Raw genomic sequence first — 10,222 nt, forward strand, 5'->3', positions numbered from 1 at the left:
ATATAATAGTTCCCAAATTGCAGGCCCGTTTTAATGCATGGGCTTTAGGGGCCACAGCCCAGGGCACCAATAAGCTCTGGGCGGCACCAACCCTCACAGTGAGCCTCACCCTGCTGGTGAAGCAAAAGACATTCTGCAGTACGGTTAATAGTTAAAGTAGTTAGTCTGTTAGTTAGTAAAGAGTCCATCTTAATCATAATCCATTCCTAACTATCAATACATTAGCTGGGGACCCCCTGGAACCCCCTCAAGGACTCTTGAGGGGCCCTTGATGAACGCACTTTGTGAACCGCTTTGCTTGGTGAAACATTCTACCCGCCAAATCCTTTTCTCTCCTTTTTTTTAACTAGACAAAGAAAACATCTTAAAAAAAAGAGTACACATTTACACCTGGTCTTTCCTAGCTGTAAAAGTGTTAAAATTATTAATAAACGGGAATCATTATGATTCTTTTATAACTAACTTATAATTAAAAAAACAATAGTGAGACACAGGTAACCCAACTCAAGATCTTTTCTTGCATTTAAGTATTAATTTATTGTTAATTCATAAAGCATTTTCAAGGTCTGTTCACCGTACAAGCAGGCTAACGCTGTTAGTGTTTTACACATTCCAAAATATAAATAAAACCATTCGGTTCAGAAACCACTTTGTCCAGTTCAGTGCTATGGAAGAGATAGAGTTCTGTCACGCTTTGATTTCCCCCGCAAAGTAGGCTGCTATGGGCTGTAGTTCCAAACATTGGAACTTCCTCATTGAGATAGACAGAGCATTTCCGCATTCCATTCTTACAATGGGAGTCTATGCTAGTGACGTAACTCTCTCTTCAACGGGCTGGTCCAGTTCAGAAAGATGTTTATTCCCGTTTCAGTCGTCATGCCTGTGCAGGGTCCCGGCCAGGCGGTCCCAGTGTGTGAAGTAAGGGGCGTAGTTGGACCTGAACTTGAGGTGGTGCAGGTGGTGGTGCCGCGCTCCGCCGTAGAGGCCCCAGGGCACCAAGCGATGCGTGGCCCAGGGCAGGTCGTAGCCACAGTGGTCCTCCACTGACAGCCCGACGTTCAGCGCGAAGAAGGCCAGCTCCGTCAGCGGATGGAGGCCCAAGAGGAAGGGGTTGACGGCCATGAAGAGGCCCAGGGACAGGGTCTCCCAGGCCCCAGAATACTCTGTTGTCAGGGCCGAGGTGGCCGTGTGCTTGTGGTGCATCTGCCAGGGAGAAGAATGAGACAAGTATTTAATGACGGAGAAAAACTGTGGTACCGTACGGACACCCTCTGATTATATTTGTATCACAATGAAAACTAGAGACTAAAAGACTAAAAACTTTAGCTTTTTCATGTATGAATCCTGTGCACCAACCTTGTGGAAGGTGTGGTAGAGCCATGGCACCTTGTGGTGCAGCATATGCCAGATGAAGTACTGGAAGTCAAAGAGCAGCAGGCAGGCCCACATGCCTCCCAGTAGGCCGAGCAGACTGGGAGCACTGGACCCACGCTGGGCCAGCATGGGTCTGCAGTACCAGTGGAGAACGGTCACTGGGAAGATGAACACCACGTGGTTGTACAGGGACCGAGCCAGGCAGCTCCTACAGGGTGACACAAGATAAGACCATGTAAGTAGGGCTGTGACCATTATGAACTTTTACTTAACAACCCACTTTTGCATTGCATTGTCACACTGCTAAACTGAATGAAATATCATTGAAATAAATGCAATGTAAGTGTCAGACTGAATTTGTGTTGTTAAAATGTTTCAGAAATGTTTCTAGTAAGTATATAGGGGTTAAAGTGGTTAAACTAATTTTGCTGGGGAATCCCCTGGAACCCCCCTCAAGGACCCCTGGGGATCGTCGGACCCCACTTTGAGAACCACTGTGCTAAATGCCTAAATTGTATAGTTTGAGTTTCAATGTATAGATTTATAGATGTACAGATTGTTATTTCAATACTGTATTGTTTAGACAGATGCTAGGTTCATAGTTTACCTGTGACCCTGTAGTTTCTTGAGGCACCACACTGTCTCTCTGCATTTGATGTGTGTGATTACCTTGCTTATTGTAAGTCTCTCTGGATAAGAGCATGATGCTAAATGTCTACATTATAAATAGAAAACAAAGAACACATTTTGTGTTTGTTTTTTACCTCATGGTGTCCCAGGTGACAGCGTTGTTGGGCTGGATCTTGTAGCTCCGGATGAGGGCCACCCTGGAGGAGAGCAGGTCCAGAATGATGAACGGCAGGCAGAAGAGGAGGTAGACGCACAGCGAGAACAACACGGGGAAGAAGGGAGACGCCAGGATGCTGCTGTGTCCCAAGACAAAGTCCCACAATGGCTGGAGAAACATGGTATGGCCCTGAAAAAAGTCCCGTACTGTCTGGAGAAACATAGTCAAAAGTATTTGATCCACCTGGCTTTCTGGACTGTGTTTAATCCTTGTCCTTGTCCTGTTTGTTTATGTACACTCACATTGGTGACACAGTGCTTTTTGAGAAGGCTGTTACACAAGATTCAAATATAAACAAGAGGCATGTAGGAAAGACAAAAATAATAAAGAATGTACAGTCACCTTACTGTACTATATATAGGCCAATCAGGGTTTTTTTTGTCTCCAGGAGGAAATTGAAAGTGCAATGTCAGCACTACGTTGTTATGATTATTAAGTCAGGCTTGTTGAAACAAATGAATGGACGTAGCACTTTCTGTGCGTGTGTCAACATCCAGGTGCTGATGTCCACAGACAGACCTGACACCCTCGACCTGGCCTGAGGCTGGGCCGTCTGGACACGAAGATGGAGTTTAGCCTGCTGGACCTGCAAGTGATGGAGTGCAGAGTAAGACAGTGATTCTCAACCTTTTAAGGGCGCGACCCCCAAAAGAATCATATTTGAACTGGAGACCCCCCACCCTGACAAGCACTTGGACATTGTTGAGACATTACATTTAGTATGACTCGGTTCCATAGATAAATATCGTGAAAATAGCAGATCACAACGCCTCGGAACACGAGGCGTTGTGATCTTGTAGATTGTCTATTTTCAAAATGTTTGCCTCTTTCTTAGGTAATAATTGACAATTTGGCCATTGTTTGAAATCTTTTATTGTATATTTTGTTGATTACGTTTGACGCAGTAATGGTTTTATTTTTTATTTAGCGTTATTAAAAAGGTCTTAAAAGTCCTTAAATTGTCACTTTATAAATGTGCAGATACCCTGTATACACTTATACTGTATGTTGGTTTGTTTACTGTTGAGTGAGAAAACAATGTTGCACATTAAGCTAATCATCCAGGGACTCCCCCAAAATAATTGGGGGACCTCCTGGGGGTCCCGACCCACAGGTTGAGAATCACTGGAGTAAGACATGGATCATAGAAGAAGTATGATGAGCAGGGTTGGATTCGCTGGGTGGGTGTGTCCATGCCTCTGCTTTTGATATCCCCCTCTGGTCATTCATTTATATCACCGGTGGGGATATGTTTTATCCGTGCTTCTGGTCAGACTGAATGAAATACATGCCTTTCCTTTAGGGAAATGTAGACTGTCTGATTTTATGTTTGATAATATAGCAATTTAACAATTTAATAAAACGTGCATGTTAACCACAATAACCCTGTCCCTATTTTGGGTCAACATTTTCCTTTTATTTAAAAAACTACAGATAATCACAGATATACAAACTCAAGATGCTGTGGTGCAACATGTGAGCTTGTAGAAATCTATTTTCACTGTTTGTCGGACGACAAAGTATAGTATGGGGGCTTAAATGGTTACGCTTTCTTTTTTATTTCATTTTTCACAAAAGACGAACCCTGATTATGGTCAACAAAAAGCAGTGTCAAAAACATTATTAGACATGAATAACATGTGAAAGATGTTGGGAACATATGGTTGTGCATCCCATCCCCATCATCGCCCTATTCACCCTGCTGGAGAAGCACAAGACTGCAGTACGGTTAATAATGTTGGTTAGTAAAAAGTACATCTGAATCATAATCCATTCATAACATTCAATACATTTGCTGGGGACCCCCTGGAACCCCCTCAAGGACTCTTGAGGGGCCCTTGATGACCGCACTTTGTATACCACTTTGCTTGGTGAAACATTCTACCCGCCAAATCATTTTTTTCTCCTTTTTTTTTAACTAGACAAAAGAAAACATCTTAAAGATCTCTCCTAGCTGTAAAAGTGTTAAAATCTAATAAACGGGAATCATTCTGATTATAACTAACTTATAATAAAAAAAACAATAGTGAGACACAGGTAACCCGACTCAAGAGCTTTTCTTGCATTTAAATATTAATTTATTGTTAATTCATAAAGCATTTTCAAGGTCTGTTCACCGTACAAGCAAGCTAACGCTGTTAGTGTTTTACACATTCCAAAATATAAATAAAACCATTCGGTTCAGAAACCACTTTGTCCAGTTCAGTGCTACAGAAGAGAGAGAGTTCTGTCACGCTTTGATTTTGCCGCAAAGGGTGCGTTCGGAAATACAGCACTGAGCGCACTGGCCAATACAAACGAATAGGTGAGTTCCCTTCCGGTGTGCAGTTTCCGAACGCACCCAAAGCAGGCTGCTATGGGCTGGAGTTCCAAACATTGGAACTTCCTCATTGAGATAGACAGAGCATTTCCGCATTCCATTCTTACAATGGGAGTCTATGCTAGTGACGTAACTCTCTCTTCAACGGGCTGGTCCAGTTCAGAGAGATGTTTATTCCTGTTTCAGTCGTCATGCCTGTGCAGGGTCCCGGCCAGGCGGTCCCAGTGTGTGAAGTAAGGGGCGTAGTTGGACCTGAACTTGAGGTGGTGCAGGTGGTGGTGCGGCGCTCCGCCGTAGAGCCCCCAGGGCACCAAGCGATGCGTGGCCCAGGGCAGGTCGTAGCCACAGTGGTCCTCCACTGACAGCCTGATGTTCAGCGCGAAGAAGGCCAGCTCAGTCAGCGGGTGGAGGCCCAGGAGGAAGGGGTTGACGGCAGTGAAAAGGCCCAGGGACAGGGTCTCCCAGGCCCCAGTATACTCTGTTGTAAGGGCCGAGGTGGCCGTGTGCTTGTGGTGCATCTGCCGGGGAGAAGAATGAGATGAGGTATTTAATGACGGAGAAAAACTGTGGTACCGTACGGACACCCTCTGATTATATTTGTATCACAATGAAACCTAGAGACTAAAATACTAAAAACTTTAGCTTTTTCATGTAAAGGTGTAAAAGTGAACTAATCCATTTAATCCATTTTTTAAAAAATCCATCATTTAATAAAATAATAGATTAATAATCAATCATTATTTAGATTATTATTATCATTATAGACAAAAAGATGTAAAAGAGAAATGAGTGAAAACAGCAGATCTACAAACTTGTAGCTTGTACTATTTTCACAATATTTGCACGATACCATTGTGCGATGAAGTATAAAACTAGAAAAAGTGCTATTCGGATATAAATATATACAAAACATTTTTACTGACAATCTCCATGATGATAGAGATATCTCTCGGCAGTGCCGCATTATACTTTATGTCCAGGTCAATATGCTGCTTCGCAGGTTCAGTATGTGTTCTGAAGGGTAGCATGCGGAGGCTTAAGGTGGCATACAATGATGCCCCGAGGATACTACTTAAGGTCCCTAGATGGCGTAGTGGCAGTCCAATCCACACTTGTGAAGTTCAGTATTATTGAGGATATAGTCAATCCTGGGAAGAGCTGTCTCCGATACTCGTCCAGGCTGCGCAAACACTGGAGAGTCAGCCTCTATGTATGATTTTATGTTTTTGTAATGTATTGTTGTTTATTGTGTGATGTTTTGTATGTACTCTATGGACCCCCTGTGTGTCTGGAATAAAGTTTGAATTGAATTGAAAAATCCTGTGCACCAACCTTGTGGAAGGTGTGGTAGAGCCATGGCACCTTGTGGTGCAGCACATGCCAGATGAAGTACTGGAGGTCAAAGAGCAGCAGGCAGGCCAGCATGCCTCCCAGTAGGCCGAGCAGACTGGGAGCACTGGACCCACGCTGGGCCAGCATGGGTCTGCAGTACCAGTGGAGAACGGTCACTGGGAAGATGAACACCACGTGGTTGTACAGGGACAGAGCCAGGCAGCTCCTACAGGGTGACACAAGATAAGACCATGTAAGTAGGGCTCTGACCATTATGAACTTTTACATGACGGTTAATTGTCAGTCAAATAATTGTGATTAACAATTTAGTTGTGTTTCTGTGGTTGAACATTGGAACATTATGAATAAAAATACAATTTCTGTTTGGCTTTTAGGCTTCATAATAGCTTACATAATTTAATAACTTTATACAAAAAAAACATGAATACTGGACTATTTCTGAAAATGTTTGAAAATCTATGAACATTTTTCAACATGGAAATTATGGTGATTATGCAAAATATTATTGTTATTATTATTATTATAATTATTTCATTATCTAAAAAAAATGTGATTAGATGGTTATGTAATAATTGTGACAGGCTTTTACTTTTGGTACTTTAAGTACATTTTGATGCCAATACTTTTGTACTTTTACTTAAGTACATTTTAAATTCCAGACTTTTAGCTTTAACAGAGTATTTATGCATTGCAGTATTGATACTTTTACTTACTTACTTACTTAGTACTTTTTCAGTCATTGAAATAAATGCAATGTAAAAGTGTCTAACTGAATTTGCGAAGTATGCCAAATGTTTCACTTCTTTTTTTTTTTCAAGATGAAACAAAATAAAAAGTTTTAGATAATCCTATTTTCAAATAGCCAAAGTACATAGGGGTTAAAGTGGTTAAACTAATTTTCCTGGGGAATCCCCTGGAACCCCCCTCAAGGACCCCTAGGGATCCTCGGACCAGTGTATAGATTGTTATTTCAATATTGTATTGTTTAGACAGATGCTAGGTTCTTGGTTTACCTGTGACCCTGTAGTTTCTTGAGGCATCACACTGTCTCTCTGCATTTGATGTGTGTGATTACCTTGCTTATTGTAAGTCTCTCTGGATAAGAGATGCTAAATGTCTACATTATAAATAGAAAACAAAGAACAAATGTATTTTTTTGTTTGTTTGTTTTTTACCTCATGGTGTCCCAGGTGACAGTGTTCTTGGGCTGGATCTTGTAGCTCCGGATGAGGGCCACCCTGGAGGAGAGCAGGTCCAGAATGATGAACGGCAGGCAGAAGAGGAGGTAGACGCTCAGCGAGAACAACACGGGGAAGAAGGGAGACGCCAGGATGCTGCTGTGTCCCGAGACAAAGTCCCACAATGGCTGGAGAAACATGGTATGGCCCTGAAAAAAGTCCCGTACTGTCTGGAGAAACATGGTCAAAAGTATTTGATTCACTTGGATTTCTGGACTGCGTTTAATACTTGTCCTTTTTGGGCGGTGCAACCGCCCCTATATGTGAGGTTTGGACATCGACACCCATTGCACCCCCCTAACCCTGCACCGTGATTGGCCACCATGACTCTATTCAGGACTGTGATTGGCTAGAAACACATGACACATGTGCATAGCCCTATAAATAGGACTTATGCACTTAAAAAAAACACTTTTATGTTTTTTTTTAAGTGAATCAATTCCATCACTGTGATGACCACTGTGACCACACCGCCCACTTCACACTGGGTGTGATTTTTTATGTACACTCACAGTGACACAGTGCTTTTTGTTACACAATATAAGAAGCTGTGACTAGATTCAGATATCACCCAAGTGTTATTCATTGGAACTATTAGAACATTTGGCTCAGTCAGCTGTGACTCAGTAAACATATACGGTAGTACAACTGAATCATAATAATTCACTAATGTACAATAGGGTTCACACACAAATGTCCCTGGTTCATGTCCAACAGTAGTACCTTCTAGACCAGAGGTCTTCAACAGGGGGTCTGGGACCCCTATGGGCTATTTTCGGCAAATGCCGAAAATAGACGATCTACAAGCTCACAACGTGCCAATTTTCAGCAAGAGATTTGGTGTAGAGGGGAAATGGAGCAGACCAAGTACAGAGCCAAAGATCAAGATCATTAGAAGGACAATATCGGTCACCAGAAGCAGGGACGGGTGTTTTTAATGAGTTATTACTCATTATAATAAACTTAAGTTAATACAATAATCAATTAGAAAATTAAGACATTTTCAAAAAATGGCAGGTCTTGTTAGTCTTCAGTCGTGTATTGAAGCTTGTACGGTTCTTAATGCCAGATTTCTGGCACATGGAATTCTCTTGCTGATCCCAATGCATATAACATCACATCTGTGTCCTCTGCTGTGACTACCATGACCTTTTAACCTTTTAGTGTCCTCTGCTGTATGCTGAGCACGGAGTAGAAGGCTTCCTGGGTACTTGAAAGTTTCAGAATCACTTCCTCACTCATGAGGCAGTTGGGGGACATCCAGATCTACAATTACCAAGAATCATGGAGGATAAATCTGACGTCCAGTCACTTTTTCCAAATGTCCAAGACCAAGCTGACTCAGCTTATAAAATAGCTTAAGATGAAGACTGAAGACTTCAACAAGGATGGAGTCACTTCAGTCACAAAGTTGACCACCTATAGAGGCCTATATGCCATGCACACATGACCAGCCCAGGCACAGAAGGACTTTTTCAAATGATGGAGACCAAGCTGGATCAGTCCTTTCCATCCGGACTATGAAGAGCGTGTTAGTAAATTTGTCCACCGGCATTGCTGCGCCTCCAGATGAAGACCTCATTGAAGCTAATAAAATAGGTTTGATTGACCATTTTCCTCGGACCAGTGTATAGATCAGTGTATATTGTTATTTCAATACTGTATTGTTTAGACAGATGCTAGGTTCTTGGTTTACCTGTGACCCTGATGTTTCTTGAGGCACCATACTGTCTCTCTGCATTTGATGTATGTGATTACCTTGCTTATTGTAAGTCTCTCTGGATAAGAGCATGATGCTAAATGTCTACATTATAAATAGAAAACAAAGAACACATTTTGTGTTTGTTTTTTACCTCATGGTGTCCCAGGTGACAGCGTTCTTGGGCTGGATCTTGTAGCTCCGGATGAGGGCCCCCCTGGAGGAGAGCAGGTCCAGAATGATGAACGGCAGGCAGAAGAGGAGGTAGACGCTCAGCGAGAACAACACGGGGAAGAAGGGAGACGCCAGGATGCTGCTGTGTCCTGAGACAAAGTCCCACAATGGTAAAATGATATTTTTTGGTTTTTGTCGCATTCCTAAGCCAAAAGTCCTTACATTGTTGGAAAAAGAACATAATGGTTGTGTATCCCATCCCCATCATCACCATAAGACTTTGGCTCTTTACTGAATGACATAGCCAGTAAATGGGATTCCGTTAAATTTGATTTATTTCATATATTTTAGCAAAATTGTTGTGGAATCATTACAATTTCAGCATAATAGTTATTGCAAGGTAATGTTCATAATTCATTCTTGTTCTGTGAGTGTGTTGAGACCGGTTGAGACACATCCGCTTTGAGCTGCTGGCTCGTCTCTGCCCCAACAGCACAACACAGTTAAGGCTGAGAATGGGACTGCACAGCAGTGGTTCTCAAAATGGGGTCCCCAGGACCCCCAGGGGTCCTTGAGGGAGTACTATAGCTGAATCAATTTTACCACTTGAACTCTATTTTATGCTTCAGCTATTCAAAAATAACCGATTTCTGACTAATCCTTGATAACGTTTGAAAATTCTGGAATCCTTTTAAAAAATAATTAACACGATACTTCTCTTATGGGGGTCCCTGGCACAAATTTATTTCAGATGGCAGTCCATGGCCAAATATATATACATTTGGGGGTTCTTGACAAATGTCAAGAATTGAGAACCACTGCTGTACAGGAATTGATGTATTCATGGCTTCACGTTTGACATGTGGCCACAAGGGTGCAGCACCATTGTATAAATTGCAGACATGACTTGTTTTGGAAATGAGCTCCAGAGAAAGTTGTCACTATAATGCACACATACACACACTCCAAGTTCACATATGTTATGCATACACACAAGGCCTTTTATTTGACTTTAAACGTCTTTAACAATTATTTTTGTTCTGTCTGTGCGTATTCTTTTCAAATGCCAGGTAGTTATATTCTATGTTCTTATATGTACTCTCTTTACAGGTGCTGAGCATGTGCATCCTCAGCATGTGCAGAGAGGCAGTCATGTTTGTCATCTGTGATCACAGGAACAAGGCCACAGAGATGGCCTTCCTGGAGGCAGTGAACAA

General features: G+C 42.2%; 1 protein-coding gene across 1 annotated transcript; it reads right to left on the reverse strand.

The window, feature by feature from the left end:
* Positions 1-867: 867 nt before the first annotated feature.
* LOC311039573 (uncharacterized protein) lies at positions 868-7,272 on the reverse strand (the record flags this gene model as incomplete). Its single annotated transcript, XM_084049513.1, has 7 exons — positions 868-1,203; positions 1,357-1,582; positions 2,139-2,371; positions 2,741-2,807; positions 4,725-5,059; positions 5,874-6,099; positions 7,070-7,272. The coding sequence occupies 7 exons, from the start codon at positions 7,270-7,272 to the stop codon at positions 868-870; spliced, it is 1,626 nt and encodes a 541-aa protein (XP_083905639.1).
* Positions 7,273-10,222: the final 2,950 nt, after the last annotated feature.

Source organism: Gymnoscopelus microlampas (genome assembly GCF_963454915.1).
Source record: "Gymnoscopelus microlampas genome assembly, chromosome: 23".
Lineage (NCBI taxonomy): Eukaryota > Metazoa > Chordata > Actinopteri > Myctophiformes > Myctophidae > Gymnoscopelus > Gymnoscopelus microlampas.